The sequence below is a fragment of the Carya illinoinensis genome, chromosome 2 (assembly GCF_018687715.1).
Source record: "Carya illinoinensis cultivar Pawnee chromosome 2, C.illinoinensisPawnee_v1, whole genome shotgun sequence".
Classification (NCBI taxonomy): Eukaryota; Viridiplantae; Streptophyta; class Magnoliopsida; order Fagales; family Juglandaceae; genus Carya; species Carya illinoinensis.
This window is the reverse complement of record NC_056753.1, coordinates 25,920,050-25,945,500: the sequence shown is the minus strand read 5'-3', so window position 1 is coordinate 25,945,500 and position 25,451 is coordinate 25,920,050. Positions and strand designations below refer to the sequence as shown.

Below are 25,451 nucleotides of genomic sequence, written 5' to 3'. Positions count from 1 at the left end.
TCAAGCCCTCACTAACCTCACGTTCGAAGCAATACATACGCGAGCTCTTTAAGTTCTAATGTATCCATAATAATGAAAATAATATATCCATAGAGATTTTGAATTTAAAAATCATCCATACATGTGCCCTCAGGTGAAGGTGGCATGATTGCACGAAAAGGCACATATGGAGGTCGAGGGGGCAGAATTAGGAATTCAACTCTTAGGGTCGAGATTATATTAAAAAATAATGGCTGAGCACGAAGTCAACTCTTAGGGTCGAGATTATATTAAAAATAATAGTTGATCGCTCCAATTTTTTTTAATAATTAAAAAAATGATTTTAAGTATATTGGTATATTTTTTATTTTTTAAAAATATTAAAAAATGTGAATAGAAAAAAAAAATATATAACTAGCAGTCAAATAGAACGATGCTTCTCAAATTCAGAATAGTCCGCCCCTTCCAAATATGCCTATAGTGCAGTTGCACTTCTTCATTTTCCTTTTTTATTTCAAATATTTTTTTAAACATCCTGAATCATTAATGAAAAAATAATTACAAATGTATTAATAATCACTTTTTTTGTTATAAAAAAATTAAAAATAAAAATACACAAGAAGAGACATTTGGAGTGCACATTTGAGAGTCACCCAATCATTTCCCATTAAAAAAACAGAAGGGTAAAATTAATTTGTATACAATTTTATTTATATATAAGTAAATCCTAAAAGTTAGTTTACGCACCTCAATTTATATTTTATATTTTTTTTTTCTCCCAAACTAAGTGTCCTAATTTGCCCTTGGTGATCATATTATTAGGCCTGGTTTGGATAATAAAGTTCTTCTAACTCATTTTATTTCATCTTATCTCATATTATTTAATTCTATCTCAATATCTAAACATTACAAATATTTTTTAATTTCAAATTTTTTAATTTTATCATTTAATCATTATCTAATCATTACAACTTTTCTAAAATTTAAAAAATAACATAAAAAACAATTAAACTTGTTCAAATTTTAAAATACAATTATATTAAAAAAATTATAATAATATTTAAATTTATAATATTTTTATTTAACTTGTTCTCTCTCATTTCTTAAAATTTTACAAAATATATTAACTTAAATTATTTTATTGCTATTTATAAACTATTTTATTACTATTTAAGCATTATCTCCTCTCATCATAAATTTATAATCAAATAATTATTTTATTTCATATTATCTTATTTAATTATAATAAAATAATAGGATGAAATCACCTAAGGATAATGATACGTTTACACCCCTATACCACTCATTTACCACCCATCCCACGTGTCTTTGTTTATTTTTTTTTCCTACTCTGCTGCTGCCGGTTGCTTTTGACAAATCTTCTTTTTGCAATAATATGATTTGCTTCCTTGTGTCAGATTGCCTCTATTGTACAAAATAAAATTTTATTTTGAAATGAAATTCAAATCTCCCACGGTATACTTTCATTTTTGTTGGGCTCTCACTAACGTAGGCTGAGAATGAACCTCCCAGCGTCCTCTCCTCTTCAAGTCGCGACTCTTGCGGTGTGGCCACTGGACAACAACGCCTTCAAAGGTAAGGATACTTCTCTCTCCCTCCCCTTCGACTCTCTCCCTGTCTAACTCTCTCTCTCTCTCTCTCTCTCTCTCTCTCTCTCTCTCTGTTTCTCTAATTGATGTGAAGAACAAGGGAGCTTTTGACTTAAACTTCAATCGTTGTAAGGGTATTCTCTCTTCAGTTATAATGTTGAATATTCAATCTTGTACTGCTTGTTTATGACGTGGGCGCTCTCGAATCTTATCTTTGAAATTATTGTTATTCTTGTTGTATATTGAGCTTATTATTAGCATTGGTATTTGGTTTTTGTTTGAAGCTTTTGAGAGCTTTAAAATGAATCCTAAGCCAGATTTTGGAGTGGGTATCTTGAAATCTCAAAGTCGAGCTTGTATGTGTAACTGGATGTTGTCTTTGAGGCATTAAGGTGCACGATTTTGGATAATAATCGAGGCCTAAAGAATTAATTGGTGCTTGCAGTTAATTTCTGGAATTGGGTTGGATTGTGGTTGTTCCAAGCTCTCACGTGTTGTTGGGATGAGTTTTAAATTTTAAATTTTTTTGTAAGATTTGATTTAGCTTTGGCCATTGTCCATCCTTTTTTCATGAGCTTTTTTGCATTTTTAATAAGCTGCATGCAAGTTGATTGGAGAATTGCAAATTCAGCACAAAAAGTAAGAAACAAATAGAAATAAAAGGGAAGGAAAATATATAATTTTAGTTGCATGTTTAGTTTTTCACTCCCCCAAAAATTCAATATGAAACATATTTTGGACTAAATAGTATTTAAAATTTTATTTGCTCTTTTATAAAATCTGATATAAAAACAAATGTTAAAAAAATTCTCAAAAATTGTGAAACCAAATAGGCCCTTGACAATAGATAAATTAACCCATAATGTAAATGACATGATTCATTCCCTATGTACTTAGTATACAGCTAATTAGCATAGTCTATTAATGATTGCAGGTCAATAATGGAGATAGAAGGAAGACGACATCAAGTACAAATTCATAATGAAGCACACAAAATGAAGTCCAAACCATCTTTGATATTTTGCTGGTTTTTTGTCAAAAATATTGTATATGATGTTGGATTTTGATTACTGGTGGCTATATGGCCTTGTTGTCCAATTTCCTTAGTGACGCCTGTATGGCCTTGTTTTTTTAACTTGATGTGTGTCTCACCGACAAAAGTAGTATTTATTCTCTTGTTCTGTTTTTTTTGCCCTGACAGTTTGTCTTTGATGCCAAATTCAATATATATGGTATTTGACAAAAATGAGATGAGGATTATGCTTATTGTATTTGGAAGGATGGAAACAAGTATTAATTCCAATTTTCTGAAATATTTATATGAATAACAATAAATATTATTTTGACTTGTTCCAAACCCACTTAGAAAGCATAATTTTGAGTTATCCGACCTTGACAATTTTGCTTTTTATTGGAAATATTCCATATTAAGAAAAACTATTATAGATTGTTTGCAATATATTGGGGGACTAATGAAATGATGGCATGGCAAAATGAATGTACAGCTCATCTGAACTATGATGAGAAACTCTTCCAAAGCTAGTAACAACACAGTATAACTCAACCTTTCATATGAGTATATGGTTAGTTTAATTTATAGCAGCTTGAAATTGAGCACAAAAATCAATTGTTGAGAATGAATACAAGGCATACCACAAATAACCATCTTCCAGGTTGAGTACAAAATTGCCACATCGCAAATAATGCAACTAGCATTTACACCAAAATCAGCAAGATGAACCTTAACAACTAAAGCTTGCACGTAAACGACATCTTAAATATCACGACCTTCCATCATAAACAGCAGCTATGCTATTTTAATTTATTAACTTCGTTGCAAAATGGCCCTAAAGAAGGAACCTACAGTCCTAAACCTGCAATATATTATTACACTAATGATTATGCTATTTTAAGTAAAATTTAATTTTAATATAATTAATATAATATACGTACGAATGTCGACATTTAAATTTTCATCGTTCAAGAGCTGTAAAGACGGTTGTACCTATCAAGGCAAGATAAGATAACCAAAATTAATATTCTCAGATAATGAATATCCTCAAACAAAACAAATGAACAAATCAACAATACTACCATAGTCGATTGAGCAGTAGAGGCTATAGAAAAATCAAGCTCTGGCAAACAAGGTGAGCTAACATTTGTGACAGCGATTGTGACTAGGTGTGACCTATTCTTCTTTTAAAAATTTCAAGACATTGCAGTTAATGCCAAATAGGTTTGAAAATATAATTAGAAACACAAAATATAAAAACTATCTAACTTACCTGAGCCCTTTAAGTCTTCCTTGCTTTCAAGCGATTCATTGCTTTCTCAGCTGATGATTGTTTCCTTTTAGAAATTGGCCTACCTTTACTACGAGCAACAACTGGACTTTTTAATTTGTTAGATCTCTTTGTCACCCCTAATGACTCAGTAGACCGGTTATCACACACAGGCTGAACCTCAACCCACTCCAGGTTTAACTTACTTAATTGAGTCAGTAACTTCGCACAACCATCATCTGAGGTGCCTGCAATTGAAGAAATCTCGTAAAAGGCCTTGTTTAGTTTCTTCATTCGGTGTGCGTTTGGACTATAACTCAGATCATCGCGGCTACTTCGAACAAGCGTATAATCTCGTTTCAGGTCCTTCCTCCACCTATCAAGTATGTATTTTGCAGGCAACTCTTCCTTATCATGGAGTGTCAATACACGAATGGCATGTCTATACAAAATGCCCTTAAAAACAAACAACTGACATGTGCAGTTTGCTTCACACTCTATCTCATTAAACTCAACAATATATTTTATACTTTTTCTAAATCCATCCGTAACTTGGACCTGATCAGCCACATGATATATAAAAATCTCTCATTCACTCTGAACCAATGATGCGCAGCAATAAATCAAACCTCTTGACTCTTCTTGAACTTCTTTAAATTTTGCATTCTTTTAACTTGCTTGGAATTGTCTCTCAATGCCATAAAAAGTTATGCATGGAATTTGCGTGTGGAATGAATTAAAGTCAGCTGTAAGCTCATTTTCAATTTTGCATCCAAGTGCATTATCATATTGATCTACAAATTGCTTTAACGTTGTCATTAAATTTATGTAATCATCAAAAAATGCATTCATACCCTCGCTTCGCTGAGTAGATGACATTCTTGCTCAAAATTCATTTCTGACGTACGCTGGCACCCATAGATGACGCTCAGAATATAACCATTCAAGCCATGAATGATCATGCAAATCAAAATTGTCAAGAAGTTGCAGTCAACACTTGTTGAATTCATCACGACTCAACGTGTCATAAACACACCTGTGTGAAAAATCCAACGATCAATGGGTCAATTACCCACAATATGCCACAACAAAATATCATAGTATTCTAGAAATAATCAAGGAAAACAAATACCTGTGCAACTGACTTTTGATGTCATCATATTGACTGTACGCTCCAAATTTTTCAGGAACCTTTTTCATTATATACCACAAGCAAAATCGGTGTCGAGATTTTGGAAATACTCTTGCAATTGCATTTTGAATAGCTTTATCTTGGTCTGTTATTATGGCTTGTGGTGCTCGGCCATTCATGCACTTAAGCCATGACTCAAATAACCATACAACGTGTCCGTATCCTCTCCAGAAATCAAGCCACATCCAAATAAAATCGATTGACCATGATGATTAACTCCCACAAAAGGAGCAAATGGCATTTTGTATGAATTGGTCAAGTACGTTATGTCAAAAGTTATAACATCACCAAACGATTCATACGCAGCTCTACTGCGGGCATCTGCCCAAAACACATTCCTCAATCTGGTTTCATCATCAACGTCTATGATATAATAAAAACCATCATTTTGTGCCTGCATATGAGTGAAGTAGTTTTGTAGTGCTTCGGCGCCTCCTAACCCAAGCCGAAGTATCTAACCTCACGTATGTAATTTCGTGCATCTCTCTCTCCAAACGTGATATTCTCATATCCTCCTGCCTTAGCAACACAAGAATTATAGTTCTTGCTCAATTGAATGCCAACCATATCATTATATTCTAGTTTTCTTTTACTTGACTCATCCAACCTCTTATGACATCTAATATATCTTGTTTTTCCAGGACTAAGAACACGAGTGTGCTCAAGGGCAACATGGGTTAAACGAAACTTCCCCTCGGAACCTAATATAGCATTGATCTTTGCCTTGCATCCATTATGTTCCATTGGCCTCGGTTTAAGAATATTCGACGCTTTGCTAACATACGTGCCTTGACGGACACAAGCAAATGTGAAATACCTTATTTGTCCATCAGCTCCAGTTTTAGAATTTCGTTTTATCACTCCAAACCCAACTTGTTTTGCATACCTCGTGTAGTATGCCCTTACTTCCTCAATTGATGAAAATGACATTTCCTCCTGTGGCTCTTCAACAACATCCTTGTCTCCAATATTTGGTTCCATCCCTACATAGACATAACATAACAAATAAAGACATACATACATACACACAACAAAAATACACACATCGTACATCCAATGCATTTTTTTTGTATATATCACTACTAAACTTCATAGCATGCAAATTCAAAACTGCGAATTTATCATTTCCATTTATTTTGGTTTAACTTTATTTATGGGTCAAAACCACATCAAACCACAACTAGCAAGCATTTAAAATGTCTAAAATTTTATAATAAAATCCCTTTTATGATAGCATATCCAGATCTTGGAAATGATAGTCTTTTTTTTTTAACTTCCAAATATAGTGTATATTTTTTATTCATCATCAAATTTTACTTTCAAAACTAAAACTATTAAAGAAGTTATGCAAACAAAAGTAGGCAAAAATGATTGCCTTGCCCCAATCATGGCATAATACTAGATAATCAAATCCAACCAAAAATGAAAATTACAAAAAGTTAAATTCACTTGTACTAGTGGGGTTTGTTGTGAAAAATATTCAACTAATTACACAAGTAAAAAGGAAAATTACAATAATAAATTAAATTCACTTATATTGAAGGCAAATACACATATGGTTCATTATGAAAAATATTTAACAGATTACATAAGTAAAAATTAAAATTTTAATAACAAATTAAATTCACTCATAGAAGTCCAAATACATCAAAAAATTCATTGTGAATATTCAATTAATTACAATAAAAAACTAAGAATTTCATTACACGAATAACTAATTTTTTTCATATCATAGGAGGTGTAACGATGGAGGTGAGACAGAAGTTATACCTACTGTAAGTGGTGCGCCGTGGAGGATTTGACCGGATGGTCTTCACGTCTGGGCTGAAGGGGTGGGCTGCAAGTGGGCCCGACGTTTGGGCTGGAGGGTGGGCTTGACGTTGTCTGGGCTTCAGGAGTGGGCTCAACGTTGACTGGATTCGAGTGGTGGGCTCGACGGTGGCAACCCACGAAAAATGGACGGAAAAATTTTTTAGAACAGGAAACGAATGCAGTTCCAGTCGTAAAGAAATAAAAGCGTTGGATGAACTTGAGAGAGAGAGAGAGAGAGAGAGAGAGAGAGAGAGAGAGAGAGAGAGAGAGAGAGAGAGAGAGAGAGAGAGAGAGAGAGAGAGAGAGAGAGAGAGAGAGAGAGAGAGAGAGAGAGGGTCGAAAGTGAGATGTTTTGGCGCGAGATAATTCATGCTTCTGACAGGAACAGTTTCAATCGGCTGGAGCAAATCACATCCTTCACGATAGAGAGATTTCAGTCCAAAGCATCCGCAGTAGTGGCAGTCTGACACAAGGAAGCAAATCACATTATTGCAAAAAGAAGATTTGTCAAAAGCAACCGGCAACAGCAGAGTAGGAAAAAAAATAAAATAAACAAAGACACGTGAGATTGGGTGGTAAATGAGTGGTATAGAGGTGTAAACGTATCATTATCCAATCACCTAAACCATGCTCCCTCGTGAATAATGGAATGAATTTATTACGCCGACATCCAAACAAAGAATAGTTAACATCATCTAATGATAAGTACGTTGACATCTTACACGAAATGCGAAACGAACACGAAGGCAGATTTGGATCTCTCTCTTTCTATGAGTATGGACTTATGACTCAAGCTGTACTGTCTGCGACTACAGTCATTAGAAAACGAATAGAATAAATTTACTTAGAGCATGCCCATTTGAATTTTTATAAAATTTCTTATAATTTAATTTAAAATTACATTTTTTTTAAATTTATTCTTAAATTTTATTCATATTCTAAAAACATCCGACATCTCATTTGACATTTCTCATCCTTATCTTTATTCTATTAAATAATATTTTTCTATTTTTTATTATTTTTTTCTCTCTTCTATTTACAATTTTAATTACTAACTCTTTTGTCTTATTATCTTCTTTTCAAATTTCACTTTCTACTAAATATTTATACAATCTTGACTATTCAATACATTATTATTTTTCAAACTGAAATTCGTATTATAAAAATAGTAATTTTTTTTTAATATGTGCATTTTCTAACGTGATGGCCATTTTTTTTTAATTTAATACTCTTTATCTATTTTTTTAATCGTAATATTTAGTCACGTATTGATAATAAAATTTTTTGTCATTTATGTAACGATAATATTTTTTGTTTTTTCTCCAACAATAACTTTTTTTGTCTTCTCTCAAACGGTAACATTTTTTTGTCATATATCTAACGGTAACTTTTTTTTATCTATAAATACGTATATTGCTAGCATTCATATTTTTACAAACTCAAGTCTCATTTGATCTATAGAACTGAAATTCAATATTATCTCCTGATCTCCCACTTTCTTGATCAAATGGCTTGCACTTTTTTGTGCAAATTACTGACATATGTATCTTCTGAAGATGATAGCGATGGTGTTCTTAATAACGGGGCCGATGGACGGTCATCGAGGCATCGTAGCAATTGCCGACGTCGTAAGTTTATTTAGCGTGATCATATTCAGGGGCACGAGTACCTATTTCATGATTATTTCGCAGAAAATTCAATATATCCGTCGAATCTATTTTGAATAAGATTTCGGATGAGTCGTACCCTATTCTTTGTATTCTAAATGAAGTAGAGTCTTACGAGCTGTACTTCGTCCAGAGAAGAGATAATGCCAGAAAACTCGATTTATCTTTTATGTAAAAGATAAACGAATAGTGACATCATGAAAATTTGGCCACCCACTCATGGCTGCAACAACCGGTTGCCAGTATTTGTTGGTCGTCCGGGTTACCTAGCCATTGAGGAGATGACCATAAATATCCCGTATCCTCACATTCGGTTGTCGTCATTACAACAGAGTGGGTTTAGTTTACATATTATTTATCTCTCACAACTGAATACAAAACAATAACAAACAACATGCAAATCACAACACTGCAAATAAGAGCATTCCCATCCGGTCCATTTATATTGAATATATTAATAAATGTGGCTCAGAATGGTGTAAATATTGACAGCATGCATAAGCAATGAGTCCAACATCAAAGGGCTGCAAAATCTCACCAGAACCCCGATTGCCTTTTGTGGAAAGTATCACAAACTGCAATATGGTCATCCGGGTGAGGATTACCCCGCCATATCGATGGGGCCCTATTAACACTTCTGAATTAACCCTATCAACATAGCCTAATAATAGCCCCCGAAAGAAATGAAACACTGCAAATGATCCAACAACACAAAAGAAATTACTTATTTTCTGGAAAAGAGCAATCAAAGTGCAGATAAATTGTACAGGAATCCAAATGACCCAACAACAACAGAATACAATTTACATTGGAAAAAATCATAGTTGTACATAACAGAGCATCGATATGAGACACAAAAATGTAAAATGCAGGGAGTAAATAACCATCATGTTATAGGAGAGGGTTAAAAACAAATCAATACAAACTATTATATTAAATACAAAATTATAACAGGTTAACCGATTGCCTTTAGTGCATTAACAACAAACCAACATTCAAACAAATATCAACGAAATGTAAATCACTATTTATATCTTTCAAAGACTCACAACGCATTAGAGGCAAAAACAAAACCAAACTTAAAAGAGCCAAAAAGTCCTCTCAATTTCAAGCTGGAATATTGCCTTGGTATCAAGTTTTCTTTATTACTAATCAAAGATTTTAACCCAATAAACAGCAAGAGAGGAGACAAAAAATATGGCCATCCATTCTGATTCAATACATGCATTGGAAGATGGTAGGCACCATAAACAAATAGTTTTAGTTTCTATGGGAGATTACCCACAAATCAGTTTGGTTCCCTTCATAAATTTTTTGATGTTATAACGAGCAACCCCAATACACCAATAAACCAAGCATCCAAACAAATAGCATGCCTATATATCATAATGTAGCCCCTCCCTTCATCTAATCAACAACAGAAAAATGTATATTCATTACAAAATATGAAGGAACTTAAAAAATAAAGCAAATATACAATTGGTCCCTCCCAAACATTGAAACTGTAGCTTCATCACAAAATATCTTGCAACTCTAAAAATGGAGCAAATATACCATTGGACCCTCCTCTCATTAATTAACCAAAAAAAATGAAGCAAATATAATATATCATTGGACCCTACCCATCAACCAAAAAAAAGGGGGGTTCCCCTCTCCAACACAAAATAGGTTTTATGTTACTCTCTTATCAGTTTACTTCTGTCTACTCATTTTTCATATAGGTTTCAATAATTGATATAGAAGCATCCACTCTATTATATCAAAACCATATTGCAAGTGAAATTAGTGCTGGTGTTATCTCTCTCAAATTCCAAACCTGCAGTTTACACAGTTTTGAGAATAAAACTGTGGTTGTGGCAACAAAGGACTAATCTGTCTTGGCACTTGATATTGATACTGGAAATACATTGAGCACTGCTAGTGTTCATCCTAAGAAACCTTCTAAAGCTCTGTTCATGCTCTAAACAATCAAGTGGTCAAGATCTTAGTAAAGGAAAATGGCTTCTCGTATTCCATACCAAAGCAGTGTACAAACAATTTCTACATATCAAAAATTTTATTTATAGAGAATAAAATTCCTCATTCAAAAATGCATTGCAAATAAAAACAACAACCGAATTTATGGAGCAAGGATTCAAACGCAATAAACCAACAAAAATATGATTAAAAAAACCAAGCATAAAGATGAATATCAAATAAATCGAAAAAAATTCAATAATTTCATGATGCAAGGATTTGGAGTAAGGATTGAGCAATTCTAACAAATCAAAAAACCTCAAATCTTCAACTGAAAATCGAGAATCATATCCGTGTGAAAGTTTCAAACTCCACGAAAAAACTTTTGTTTTTCTCTTCTCAAAAATCTCTCACAAACTTGAGGAAAGAAATGGGTCATGGCGTCGGGACCAAGAACAACGGAACGAAAGAATTAGAGGAGGAGAGAAACATGAAATCATGAAATAGAAGAGATTTTGAAGAGAAACATACAATCGATGGAGAGCTGTAATCGACAGAGATGCTGACCGAGGGAGGGGCCAGCCATTTATCCTATCGAGAGAGAAGAAGACGCAGGGGAAGGGGAAACTGGAATGAGGTTTGTTCACGATGCGGATGCACAGTGATTCTACAAATGTGGAAAAACCCTGTACAGATTGTAAATGACAACCACAAAATGAGGGCGCGGATGAAGAGGAGTTTTTGGGTTAAACCCTAAAAATTTTCCTAAATTTTGAGAACATGGGAGATATGCAAACCCGGATACGGATGCTCTTAGACAATACATACGATTAGGTTGTTTCCTTCCCTTTGAATTCTGTAGAAGCTCTTCGGCCCCTTTTCTCAAACCACTTTTTTCGAGGTTGAATGGGTTACTCATACTTTGAACACCCTATTTTTGTAAAATTCATTATAATTATAATAAATTTAAAAGAATAATATTATACACAATATTCTTATCTTATTATATAAAATGTAGCATTTTTACTATTAATGATATTTTATTTTTTCAAAGAAAAAATATAAAAATAGATGAACAATACTGCCTCGTTATAGTGAAATGAGAGTTTATTGTATATAAATATTCAATTTAAAATAATAATAATTTTTTTAATCAATAAGAGCAGTTTATTTTCACATTAATAACATATTTAATATGTTAATAAATTAAACTATTAATATGATCAATTAAGATCCTAATATTTGTTCATCACAATGGAACTGGAGATGGTCCAGACCAGTGGCAGAACCAACAATTGTATCGAGGGGAGGCAAATTTTCTACTGTGTGACACATTTATATTAAGAATAATGCTAGTTACAGTTTTAAGATATGGAAGCTTTACGCACTTTATTTGAAAAAAAAGGTGGTGTCTATTATTAAAATATTATTATTTTTTTTTTTTTTTTTTTTTTTTTTTTTTTTTTTATGTAAGTCCTAGATTTACTTACTTTTTTCAAAGGAAGTAAACGAGACTTGCATATTTTAGAATTGCAAATATCGTTTCTCTTATATGAATTAAAAAGAGATTGAAAAATCATAACTATATAATTATAAACTATTTTTCTTATAGATCATCAACCTTAAATAATTTTTCTTCTATTTTAACTTTAGATTTCATATTAAAAAACCCAATATTCTATAATAAAAAACTTTAAGATCAATATTAATAAGTTTATTATTTCTCATAAACTTAGTTTTAATTTTGATTTTGGAGAAGCCACATCTTTAAAAATAGATAATATATATAAATGAAACAACAATTTGGGACTATATAAAAAAAATAAAGAGACATTTATAGGTATATTAAAATTTTTAAAAACCTTAAAGATCATATAGAAATTATAAAATTTTTTGGGAGGGCCACTTTCTATATTTATAGAATTATATATAAAATATTGGAGAATAATTTATGTTTTTACAAAGTTTTAGGGGGCCATGGCCCCTCTAAAGACAATGTGGTTCTGCCACTAGTCCAGACTCGAGTGCTCTTAGAAAATATATATATATATATATATATGTAAATTTTCCTATTAACATATTGAGAGTGTTATAACTACAAAAAGATTATACAAAAGTACTCTCATAAACTAATGTGGCGTCGTATGGTTCGTCAGACTATAAAATTATTTTTATTATAAATTAGATCTAACGAATCACATCAAACTATGTTAGTTTGTGAGATTATTTTTATATAATTTATTTATGGTTAAAGTATTTCTCTTAACATGCTCAATATACTGTAGATGTGAAAATTTTATAACTGATTTAATTTTTTTAGAAACGCGTGTAATAGGTTTTTCCAGCAAATAAGATATTTACAAATAATAATAGTAGATACAGTTATGAAGTGTGTAAATATCACATAATTATTTTTAAAAACAGTTGATTTATTTATTAAAAAATTAAATTTTTTGATATAAATTTTATATTTACTCATATTTAAAAAAAATTATATAATATTTATACACACAATAAATATTATCTCTATTTCAAATCAGGCCTGCGAGAGACTACGGGCCATTCATGGGCCTAGACTGATATACATTTACACTACTTCCGAGTTTAAGCACTGAAAATAATACCAAGCGAGCCTCACGGCGGCTGGCCCATGAACACCGCCTCATTAATTGAAAAATAATTGCTCACTCTTTTCATAGCTCATAGGATTCTCTACTCTCAAATCATTACTGGTTTAATATAAGGTTGTCATAATACGTGGGACCATATCCATCCACCAATACGATTCCATTTAGTTTTCCTTTCGTCAGGCCATGTGACCTTTGAAGGGACCATAATCAACATATCCGTGTAAAATCACGTCCTCTCCTATCGTCCCTCGTGCCACGTCGTTGGTTGGTTGCTCCTAATTGATGAGGCTTATCTCAACATTTTCACGTCACAATGACACCACATTTCTAAATAAACAAATAAATAAATGATAAATAATACTTAAAGTAGGTAAGTACGTAATTATTTTTAAAAAAATAATAAATATAGAATTTATATTAAAAAAGTAATTTTTTAATAGAAAATCATATTATTTTTTAAATCAATTGCACGATACCTATAAATTCCGCGTATCATTACTCTCTTTTTCTTTTTTTTTTAAAAATTCATAATAATGCTTTTGTCTTGACAAAGAAACGAACGAAGCAGGATGTCTTAAAATTTTTTAAAAATGATATTTATAATTATGATTATATAAATATTATGTAGTTTTTTTACAAAAATAAATTAATATGAAATTTATATAAAAAATTAATTTTTTAATTATATATTTTATTTTTTTAAAAATAATTATATGATATTTACACCTTCTACGAGTACACATAATATTACTCAAAATTTTTTGTTTCAACTGTTTGCAAGTTTGGTGGGGATTTATCGAAGGTGAACACTACGCACATTTCTTACATCTTCTGCTCGCAATCAAGAGATCCGAATTCACCCTAGCGATCCACTGCAAAGCATGGCTCCTTAGACATTAATCTTTGTTTGTTTGGTTCAATTGGCATAAATCAAATAAGAGATGTGCGACTGGGCGTAGTGTTCACCTTCCTATCTACACTAGACGTCCCGAAATCGGAAATAATGTGGCCGGTTTAAACCCGACACATTTCGCCAGAGGAAGAAAGGAAGCTCGCGTTCTTGTATTTGGTAGGCCCAAAATACCATCCCTCTCTTTCTCTGCATCTGTGCCATTTTGCAGGTTTGCGAGCCTGGGAGTAATATATTTTTTTTGATAAGTCTGGGAGTATTCAAATCTTCATTTTCGGGATCAGACTCTCTCTCTCTCTCGGTCGCGGAGAGCCTTGTACTGCTGTTGTTCATGGAGCATCAGAGGCGCCTAGATCAGAGCCTCCCGGAGAGGAAGGGTCAAAAGCGGAAACTGGAGGAAGAAGTCGAAGAAGGGCGAGAGGTCTCCGTGCCCTCGGGGGAGGCAAGGCGAGCGCTACTCTCTGAGGTGGCTGCGCAGCTTACTATCCTGAACTCCACCTTCTCTTGGAAGGAAGCTGATCGTGCCGCGGCCAAGCGCGCCACTCACATCCTTGCCGAGCTCGCGAAGAATGGTATGTTTTTCCTAACCACACCTCCAATCTCGCCATATATTCATATCCTTCTCTAATCTCTGGAAGTTTCTAGACTCTTATATTTTTTGGAACTAAAGAACTCCGTTTGCATTTTCATCTCTTCATTTTTTTTAAAACAATTTGTTGGAGTGTAGAGGAAGTTGTGAACGTGATTGTTGAAGGCGGTGCGGTTCCGGCTTTGGTGAAGCATCTTCAAGCGCCGCCTTCAGGCGAAGGTGACCGGAGTCCAAAGCTGTATGAGCACGAGGTCGAGAAGGGGAGCGCTTTTGCACTAGGCCTTCTTGCTGTGAAGGTAACTAGTTTCTGTTTGATTTTACTTAATCCGTGAGATATTGATCTGTAATTTCTTTTGTTTTAAATTCTGCAAGTTCGATGCCAATTGAAGAAGTTGATTGCTTGCGGTCTTTATTTTCCGCAAGTTCTTTCCGAAAGTTTAAAAGATCGTCTATAAGTAATTACATTTTGGAAGACGCTACATAGTTTTAAACAGATGAAGAGTGTCGCGAATGATTGTTCGAGTTGAATTACAGTAACCGAATCAGTTAGTGCGAGTGTCCTTACTTAATATTATATATGCACGGGTAGCAGTTATTGCACGTTCCTTCTTTTATTTGTCGCATAAGCAACGTTTTTTGTGTATGCATGTTTTTGGGGTCATAAGAAATTATATGTGGCATATAGAAAATTTCATGAGATGATAGGGGTTGCAAGGATTGGTAACAGTCAAAACATCAAGTAGAGAATCTTGGGCGAATTTCATATTTGTGTTTAGTTTCGTTATTTTTATTTTAGTTTTTTGTATGAACTACATCTTAAATCGCGCGCTCTTGAATTTGCAGCCATTTATTTTTGTTCTTATGATCGATAAACTAAATTTTATTGAGTATAAAATAGAGAAAAATAGAGAAAGGCCCGAGTATACAGGACATATAGAAGAGCGTTGCCTAGCCATGTGAGTTTAGCGATACAAGGAAGTCATGAAAAGACATTCCATTAAAATCAATTACAATCTACCAATTGAGTAAAGTATTGAAAAATAAACTTTCAAGTGCATCCATTATCTACTCTCGATCTTCAAAGCTTCTTACATTTCTTTCCCTCCAAGTACACCACCATAGACAAATTGGGACCATCTTTCACACTTTTGCAATGTGAGAGTTACCTTGGATGCCTTGCCAAGAAGCTAGGAGGTCGATCATCCTTTTTGGCATCACCCAAGCTAATCCCACTTGAGCAAAGAAGTCATTCCATAGGGTCATAGTAATTTGACAATGAATTAATAGATGATCTACGGATTCTGCACTTTTTTAGCACATACAATAGCAATCCATGACTATGATGTGGTGTTTTCATTGATTTTTTGTTGTGAGGATCTTAATGAGGCCGTCCATACAAAAACTTTTGCCTTCATGGGTGCTTTTATCTTCTAAATACTCTTCCATGGGAATGCATGACATGATAGTAGGAGCGAACTGTGAATTTCCCTTTCTTAGAAGGTTGCCAAAAGATCTTATCTTTAGCTCCCCTCATTATATGGGTAGAGTACACTAGATCATAGAACTCCGAAAAAGCTTCAACATCTCAATCTTGTGCGTCTCTAAAGAATGTAATGTTCCATTGGGGGTACCATTAGAAAGGGTTAAGAGGTCTGCAATTGAGTCTTCTTTAATTCTTTCCATGCCATAGAATTTTGAATAAACTTCGTTGTATCGCCACACCATACATCATGCCACAATTTGATTTTGGGCCCATCACCCACCTCAAAACGGATATTTCTTGAATATGTGTCCCATCCTCTTCTTATGTGTTTCCATAATCTAACCCCAATTTACCTCATTTGAACACCATTCTCCCCATGGTTCACCATACTTTGATTTTATGACAGCTCTCCATAATGCTCCTCGTTCGTTGTGGTATTTCCACGGCCATTTGTCAAGGAAGGCTTTGTTAAAAGATGGTAAGTGCTAGATTCCCAATCCTCCTTCTGGGATAGGGGAGCACACCGTGGCCCATTTTACCAATTGGAATTTAAATTCCTCATTCATCCCCCTAACAAGAAATCCCGTTGAAGTTTCTCCATGCATTGAGCTACCTTGGTGGGAAGCGGAAATAGTAATAGGAAGTAGGTTGGCAAGTTGGATAGGGTGCTTTTGATTAAAGTGACCCTACCACCTCTGGATAGATTCAACTTCTTCCAACTAGCCAGTTTCTGCTCCATTTTTTCTAGTACTTTACCCAGATGGATTTTGATGTGAAGGGGCACCCAAAGGAAGACCCAAATATTTCATTGGCAGCTGGGATATCTTGCATCCCAAATTGTTAGCCATGCTTTCCACATTCAGAATGTTCCTCACTGGGACTACTTCTGATTTAGTCAAGTTCACCTTCAACCCGAAAACAGCTTCAAAGCATAAAAGGAGTGCCCTCAAAGCTTGGATTTGATCATGACTGGCGCCACATATGATTAGGGTATCATCAGCAAATAATAGGTGAGATATGAGAAGTGAGCCAATATTTGCCTCCGCTGCTGAGAATCCGGATAGGAATCCGCCCTCCACGACCCCTGATCATCTTGCCAAAAGCTTCCATTATAAAAACAAAAAGTAGTGGAGATAAATGATCACGTTGTCTCTATGCTTTTAAAGAAGCCCTTTGGTGTGCCATTCATTGATACAGAAAAACAAACAATAGAGATACATTGTTTGATACATGAACACCATTTCGAACCAAAGCCACATCTCTCGAGCATGTAGAGCAAAAATCTCCAATTGACTCGGTCATAGGCCTTCTCTATATCAAGCTTACACAAGAGCCCCGGCACTCCCGACTCGTGTGATGTTTCTTGAGATCATAGAAATGATCCCATTACTTTTCGCGGTTGTCCCAGCTTTCATAGTGTATTAATTCATGATGATAGTTTTACAATTTCAAATATTTTCTAAATTAATTACTCCAAAATTTTATTGGATGAAAAACTTGTTCTTAACTAAAAGTAGTCTAGCCATAGCATTATATTTCTTAAAACATGATGGTCAATCTATAATGTGTAAAATTTTTGGGTTTTCTACTATAAAATTTTTTTCATTAGAAATCTGAGTTTGTTTTGAATTGTAGCCTCCCTTTTCAATGGAAAAAATAAATAGAAGGAAGATTTCCTTTCATATTGCAATTAGTTTTTAATTGCACAATAAATCAACCTCGATTGAACTCCATTGTCCCAGAGTCATGATGGAGAAGGGTCACTGATCATTCAGGCTCTTTTTCTTTTTAATTTTTTCAGCTTGTAATGCTGGTCCAAGAGGCTCTAATTGTATATTGACTATTCCTTTTGGAGTAGGCCTAGATGTCGCTTAGACTTTCCATGGGTCGTCACAATCCATGATGCATAAGCATTAAAGAATATAGCTGTGAAAATGTTAAAAATGCTCCTGCTCTGTGATAATCTGTATTACTCTACTTTTTTTTGGTTGTGTTCGATGGGATATATGGGCCTCCTTTGTGTAGGTCACCTTTTTTAATTGTATTAATTGAAGATGATGATACCAAGGTTTGTCTGGAGTTGGCCATGTTATTTCTGTGTTTTGGTAACTTATGAGTGCCTGTTAATTATGGCTACTTTAACTTCTCATAGGTTACTTCTGCTTGCATATATGTACACTGGCCTGTCCTATAAGAACTTGCTGTGTTATGGGGCAGTTATTGGGTGGGATATATCTTAAGGATAATACATGCTGTTAGTGTAGTTGCTGACATTTTGTCATCTCTCTCATCTGTTAACAGCCCGAGCATCAACAACTCATAGTTGATTCTGGTGCTTTGCCAAATCTTGTGGATCTGTTAAAGAGACACAAATACAGTTCTAGCTCTCGTGCTGTGACTAGTGTCATTCGTAGGTCTGCCGATGCCATCACCAACCTTGCTCATGAGAATAGCAGCATTAAAACCCGTGTCAGGTTTGTTGGTTTTTTTTGCTTAATTTATGCTTGGGAGTCAGAAATATGTTGTTTTATTACCATCTGGAGTGGATTTGGTTATACAGGATGGAAGGTGGAATTCCACCTCTTGTTGAATTGCTTGAGTTCGCTGATACAAAGGTGCAAAGAGCGGCTGCTGGGGCTCTGCGGACCCTGGCATTTAAAAATGATGAAAACAAGAATCAGGTAATTGGCCTTTCTCTGGTTGAAAACTTCTTTTCTGTGGATGAACATGACCAAAAGAAGAGGTTGAGCATCAGTAAACCAAATAGAGTTGACTTTGCAGATAGTTGAATGCAATGCACTTCCTACCCTCATTCTAATGCTTCGATCTGAAGATACTGCTATCCATTATGAAGCGGTAAGATCATAAGAGGATTTAATCTTTATTAATCCCTATTGCAGTAGTGGATTATTCACCATTGAAAGTTGCAGCAGAGTTGGATTTGGTGTTTGCACTTCGCATTATCTGCACGACATTACTTATAAAAAAGTCTGCAACACGATGTTATTTTTCATGGGTCCCAGGTTGGTGTGATTGGAAATCTGGTGCACTCATCCCCAAATATAAAGAAAGAAGTTCTTCTAGCTGGAGCGCTGCAACCTGTAATTGGATTACTTAGGTATGACCAAATCTTGGATTCTCATTATTGTTGTATGATTCTTGTTTCTCTTGTTTTGATGTTATCCACAACTTACGCTGTTAAGGACAAAATACATTTTGTGTTGCAACTTCTTATGTTTTTATATTGTAAAACAGTTCCTGCTGCTCTGAGAGTCAAAGGGAGGCAGCTTTATTGCTTGGACAATTTGCTGCAACTGATTCTGATTGCAAGGTGGATTAGATATATGCCTTTTGCTTTAATTTTCATGCCTGGAGGAAAAAATGCTACTTTGTTTAAATGCCAAGAAGTCAAAGGAAGTTAAACTAAATTATGGGCCGCTGAGTTTTTCTGGTTGAGCTGGTTGTTTAATGAGTTCAACTCTTATTTTCCCTTCTCTCTGCTGGATAAGCAAGGTTTTGGTCTTTGGTTGTTAATTAATTGTGGCTTATCATTATTCTTCTTCCTCCAAATTTTCTTTGATAATTCATCAATTATTGTTATTTATTATTTGCACCTTCAGTTTCCTTTTTGATCATCTCTTTCATATAAAACATTAGAAAATTGTGCAGGTTCATATCGTACAGAGGGGTGCTGTCCGACCTTTGATTGAGATGCTCCAATCTTCTGATGTACAGCTCAGGGAAATGTCAGCTTTTGCATTGGGGAGGTTGGCACAGGTTATCATTTATCTTGTGTGTTTACTTTCTTTGAATCACAATCCACGGATAATTGGCTATGTGCTCTTGGCAATTCTTTGTATTTGATAATAGTTAACTGGTATTTAAGAAAATTGCCACGAGGAAATTTTCTATTTTCAAGCTTCGATAGGCATGGTTCTTTTTGGCTTGAAAAGATATATTTACTTTCAGGACATGCACAATCAAGCTGGTATTGCTCACAGTGGTGGTTTGGTACCTTTACTGAAGCTTCTTGATTCCAAAAATGGGTCTTTGCAACATAATGCTGCATTTGCTCTTTATGGGCTTGCAGATAACGAGGTAGAGTTGAATCCCTGAATCCTTATAATTCATTTGCTCTATTGTCTTGTGGATAATGCGGTAAAGTGGAACCCAAGAATCCTTATAATTCTAATGGCTTCAAACCTTGACTTTATTGAACATGTTATTAAAGACCATTTTAATATGTTATTGTGTTCGCTTATAAAAATATATATATATATATATATATATATATGTTATTGTGTTCATTCTTACCTATCAAAAAAATGTTATTGTGTTCATTCTTTTTTCCTGTAGGATAATGTATCAGATTTTATTAGAGTGGGAGGCGTTCAGAAATTGCAGGATGGAGAGTTTATAGTTCAAGTATGTTGGGTATCTATATATCTACAATCCTATTGGTTTTTATTAGGTTTACTCTAAGTCTTGTACTGCTGATGCCATATTGGAAACGAGAACATCGCATGACAGCTTGATTAGCAGAACAGGATCATTTCTGTTCCCTCTGTGTGTGTGTGTGTGTGTGTGTGTGTGTGGTTGTGAGGCATAACTTAACTGTATAAAGTATGTTTTTACCCACAGGCAACAAAAGATTGTGTAGCCAAGACGTTGAAACGATTAGAGGAGAAGATTCATGGACGAGTTAGTGTCTTCTTATATTTCATTTATTTATTTTTGAACTTTCACAATGCTGTTATGTTATTGCCCATATTTTTAGATTTGGCCGTACCTGGCATGATAACTACTTTGTTGTTATGTATTTATAAATATCTATGATTGGTGTGTTTAAGGTTTTAATTCCTTGACATTCTCTATGCAGGTTTTGAACTATCTGTTATATCTTATGCGTGGAGCAGAGAAGGCTGTCCAAAGACGAGTCTCTTTGGCTCTTGCCCATCTTTGTTCTCCAGATGCTCTGAGAACCATATTTATTGATAACAATGGCATGTCTTGTGCTCAGTAATCTCCTTTGTCTGTTTTAGTCTTTTTCCCTTGCACAGAAACTTCTTTTAGTAAATCTTTAGGCTAATTCAAAGTTGCTGATTATTCCACACTTTCTTTCTTCTTGCAGGGTTGGAGTTGCTTCTTGGGCTTCTCGGTTCCTCTAGCCTTAAGCAGCAACTTGATGGTGCTATGGCTCTATATAAGTTGGCCAACAAAGCCATGGCTCTTTCTCCTGTTGATGCAGCACCCCCATCTCCAACACCGCAGGTACATTTCCTTTTTAAAGCTTGATTTGTTCATGAAGTTTTTCAAGATTATAAATCATGTCTCTGTTCTTGGGCATAATATAAGGCTAATACTTTAAGAGAAGATCCCTTCTACTCATCATCACTACCTACTCCACACACCACACTTGGTTTTTTATTTTTTAATTTGTTTTATTCTTCCTAAACTGAAAGAATTCTTCTACTTATCATCCATACACCACACATTTGGTAAGGGACAAAAAAATCATGTGTGGTGTGTGTAGGGATGATGAGTAGAATTTTTCTTTAAGAGAATAGTTTGTCAATACAAATTTATGTGGTTCCAGTTTAAAAGGAAAAAAAAAAAGGTGGGTCAGGTTTAGTTTCTTATTTGAGCAAATAGGCGTGTCCCCTTAAAATTAGGGGTTTCCAACTCTTGTACTTGAGGATGTTTACTTATCATCTCAACCCACCTCAACTAAGTCTCTTCTGTTGCTATTTATTTGTGGTTTCCTACTCATTAAAAAAACTTATTTGTGATTTCCATGATGATTGGATGATGAGCTATTAAACTTGCTTGAAGATCTGTTTTGGGTGTGTGTGTTGGCTAGGGATTTTCATGTTGACCTCTAAGGATATTCCAGCAAGTCGAGAAAAAAGAAAGAAAGAAAGAAACTTTGATGTCTTCTCCCTTGAAGCATGTGTGCCTCCTTCATGAATGTGGATTGTAGAACCTGCAACTTTTGTTCATGCTATTTTTTCATACCTCTGATAGTTTTTCTTTGAAGTTTGTATTTGGTTTGAATTGCCTATGAAAACACAAATCCTTCCTGCAGGTCTATTTAGGGGAGCAGTATGTAGACAATCCTACACTGTCTGACGTTACGTTTCTTGTTGAAGGTTTGAAAATTGTTAATATTCCTATTCGTTGTCCTATTTTAAGTCGTGTTACATGTTGTGGAGAAATGTTTTGAGTAATATGATTGTGTATAGAAACCTCTTGTTAGTACAAATGAAATCTTTGGGTACTTGTGTCTTTACTTTTCTCCTGCAGGTAGAAGGTTCTATGCTCACAGAATCTGCCTGCTTGCTTCGTCAGATGCTTTCCGCGCAATGTTTGATGGTGGTTACCGGGTGAGTATCCTTGTTGATGATAGATCCCCCCCCCCCCCCCCCCCCCCCTCCTCCCTTCTCTTCTTGCATGGGGTATTTGTGCGTAGTGAGTTCTACTGAAGCTGTGCCGCCTTGCTTTCACAAGTGATTTATTTGTAAACCCAGGATAATTCAAGTTTTTGTACTCCCTGTGTACTCGGGCCTGCCTAATTACGTGAATTAATAAAATCTTTTCTTGTAAAAAAAAAAAAAAATCATGCTTTTGTCATCTTTCAGATTTTCAGTGTAAATTGAAATTTCAAACTTGTGTGGATGCATGCTCATTAGCACACGTTTTATTTATTCCTTGCACATTTTACAGGAAAAGGATGCAAGGGACATAGAGATTCCAAATATTAGATGGGAGGTTTTCCAGTTGATGATGAGGTTTAATGCAAGCTGTAATCTCCTTTTTGGCCAAACTATACTTGGTGAGCTTTTTCAATTTACTCTGTTCATTATCTTCAGATTCATATACACTGGATCTGTAGAAGTTACATTGGATGTTGCACAAGATCTTCTAAGAGCTGCTGATCAGTATCTCTTGGAGGGACTTAAGCGACTTTGCGAGTATACTATAGCACAGGTGAGCAATGGATGTTGGTTTATATACTCACACCACACACATATTCCAGTTATGCCTTTTTGAATTGTGTAAGTGGCTTTATTATGACTGTTCATTATAAATCCCAGGATATATCATTGGATAATGTATCGAGCATGTATGAGCTTTCAGAAGCCTTCCATGCAATGTCATTGAGGCACAGATGCATCCTGTTTATCTTGGAGCAATATGATAAATTGAGTGCTAGGCCAGGGTATCTGCTCCTTTCAACCTGTCTCTCTTTCTTGCTTTTCTTAAATCTTCCATTGGCACTTTGCAATAAATTAAGAAGTTAGAATGTTTGCTTTTTATGGTAGTAAAATCATTTTGGGAAAAATTTGAAGGATTTTGGGAGTAATTCCTGAGTTTAATGGGGAAGGATTTTATAGACCAATAGCAGTTCGTGGAACATCCCTTGAGCGACTTGGGGTTTGTAAAACTGCTTTTCTTCATACATTCTTGCACGTGCATAGCCATAGCTGTGATATCCTTTGTGATGCTATCTTTTCAAATCTTTTACGTCAGATTATATTTCTCGAAAGTTTTCTATAACGGATGCAGTTGGCAAGGGAATTGCTGAAACATGCTCCAATATATATATATATATTATAAGTATGGAAATACATATTAATGTGTACAAAAGATTAGATCCACAACGAGACTGAGCCAATAACCCAAAGTGAAGCATGCTCAATTATGAAAAAGGGTTGAAATACATACGGTTAGTTAAAAGGAGAAAGGGGGAAAAAGAGAGAGACTGGAGGAAAGTTTGTGAGAAACTCAGAACCCACGAGTTTCACTTTTCCCTTGTCACAATTTTTTTTATTGGCACTGGGTGTTCATGAACAAAATCCCGACTAATTTTAAGGATGCATAGGCCCTCGGTAAAGAGTTTTTCCTTGTCACAAATTAAGATCACAGAAGTTAGGATCCTCAACTATCAGCAGGCAGCCAGTCATTTGTAACTTTTTGCTTGTCACTTTATGTGTATACATGATACAAATTTGAAATTCATCATCACCTTAGCTCACGACTCAGGATTTATTTGTCATCTGTTTATATTGTCCTTATCCTGGAATTTGCAGGCACTCTCATCTGATCCAGCGTATTATACCTGAGATTCGTAATTATGCTAAAGCACTTGCTAAGCCTAATGCACATAGGTTGCGGCCGTAGATTGCTTTCTATTCTTGATTCCTAACCAAAAACGATGTACAGAAATGGTACTTCTTGTTGGCCCTGTAGAAGTTTCTAGTTTGTTGATTGTAGTGAGGCTCATGACTTTCGGAGGCCAGATTCCTGTTGCTTGCACGCACTGTAAGTTTCTTCTGTAACGCCATTGTCTTAGATATTGCTGTGACTATTACTGTCATGAACATTATTTTTCTTTCTTCACTGTGAGGGTTGCATGACTTAACGTGTTGTCTAAGTGTAGGGAATTTGGCATTCCCTGAAAGCTGCTTCTTTTGTGCAATAATATAGCTAGGCTGCTAACTGCTCGAGTCTTCTTTGAAGCGTATGATTATGGTATTGCCATTGATTTATTTTGTAAATATCCAGAGAATTTTTCAGAGAAAATTATATATTAAAGCCAGGTTTTTTTGGATCGGTAAACAAATTATATTGATCAAAAGAGGCAAAAGCCCAAGGATACGGGACATATACAAGAGCAGCACCTATGCATGCTAATTTAAAAGCCAGCTTATTCAATGCACGCAATCTGTGATGTATTGTGCTAAGAGCATTAGTAGTGGTCTCAATAAAATTTAGCTAAAATTTGACTAGAAAATTTACTTTTACAAATTTAGCTAGTTACTTTTTAACAATATCAAATAATAGACTTAACAAATCTATCACTATTCTATTAAAATATTGACTTTGACTTTTTCATTTATTTTAATTTTAATTGTAATTTAAATATTTATTCATTATTAAAAATTTATACATTAATTTTCTAATGTTTATATTATTCCAACGGATAAAGTTTTTTACAATAGTCATATTTTTTCAATAGATATATTTTTTTAATAGTCATATTTCAAACGGTCATATTTCTAAAATTGATATTTTTTTTCAGCCATATTTTTTACAACGGTTTTATTTTTTAATAACTATATTTCTTCAATGGTTATATTATTTCACTATGAAACATAACATTTTCTCAACAATTTTATTCACTTCAACTCAAGTGTCTTTGCGAATTATTATTTTTTTTTTCATTTTATCTCAATGTATTGTTTGTTTTTTCACAAAATGATAATTATCAATTCAGATTCTAATGAAGAATTTGAGATAACGAGACAACTTGTTTTGATAGAAGGATTTAGCTCATGTGG

The 25,451-nt window shown here is 34.4% G+C and overlaps 1 protein-coding gene across 6 annotated transcripts; it reads left to right on the top strand.

Moving 5' to 3' along the window:
• The first annotated feature begins 13,894 nt into the window (after positions 1 to 13,894).
• On the top strand, positions 13,895 to 24,733 carry LOC122300537 (ARM REPEAT PROTEIN INTERACTING WITH ABF2). Of its 6 annotated transcripts, none has more exons than XR_006240040.1 (20): positions 13,896 to 14,610; positions 14,766 to 14,923; positions 18,412 to 18,584; positions 18,671 to 18,791; positions 18,892 to 18,966; positions 19,134 to 19,228; positions 19,366 to 19,441; positions 19,780 to 19,887; positions 20,080 to 20,208; positions 20,467 to 20,535; positions 20,752 to 20,811; positions 20,990 to 21,113; positions 21,242 to 21,381; positions 22,196 to 22,259; positions 22,414 to 22,493; positions 22,834 to 22,898; positions 22,980 to 23,097; positions 23,205 to 23,329; positions 24,201 to 24,432; positions 24,551 to 24,733. XR_006240040.1 is itself a non-coding variant. In XM_043111273.1 (20 exons), the coding sequence occupies exons 2-20, from the start codon at positions 14,370 to 14,372 to the stop codon at positions 24,289 to 24,291; spliced, it is 2,112 nt and encodes a 703-aa protein (XP_042967207.1). In that variant the 5' UTR covers positions 13,896 to 14,197; positions 14,323 to 14,369; the 3' UTR covers positions 24,292 to 24,629. The 6 variants fall into 6 exon arrangements, 4 of the variants coding, with proteins under 4 accessions (XP_042967208.1, XP_042967207.1, XP_042967206.1 ...); XR_006240041.1 differs by having other exon boundaries at positions 24,546 to 24,733; XM_043111273.1 differs by having other exon boundaries at positions 13,896 to 14,197; positions 14,323 to 14,610; positions 24,201 to 24,629.
• Positions 24,734 to 25,451: the final 718 nt, after the last annotated feature.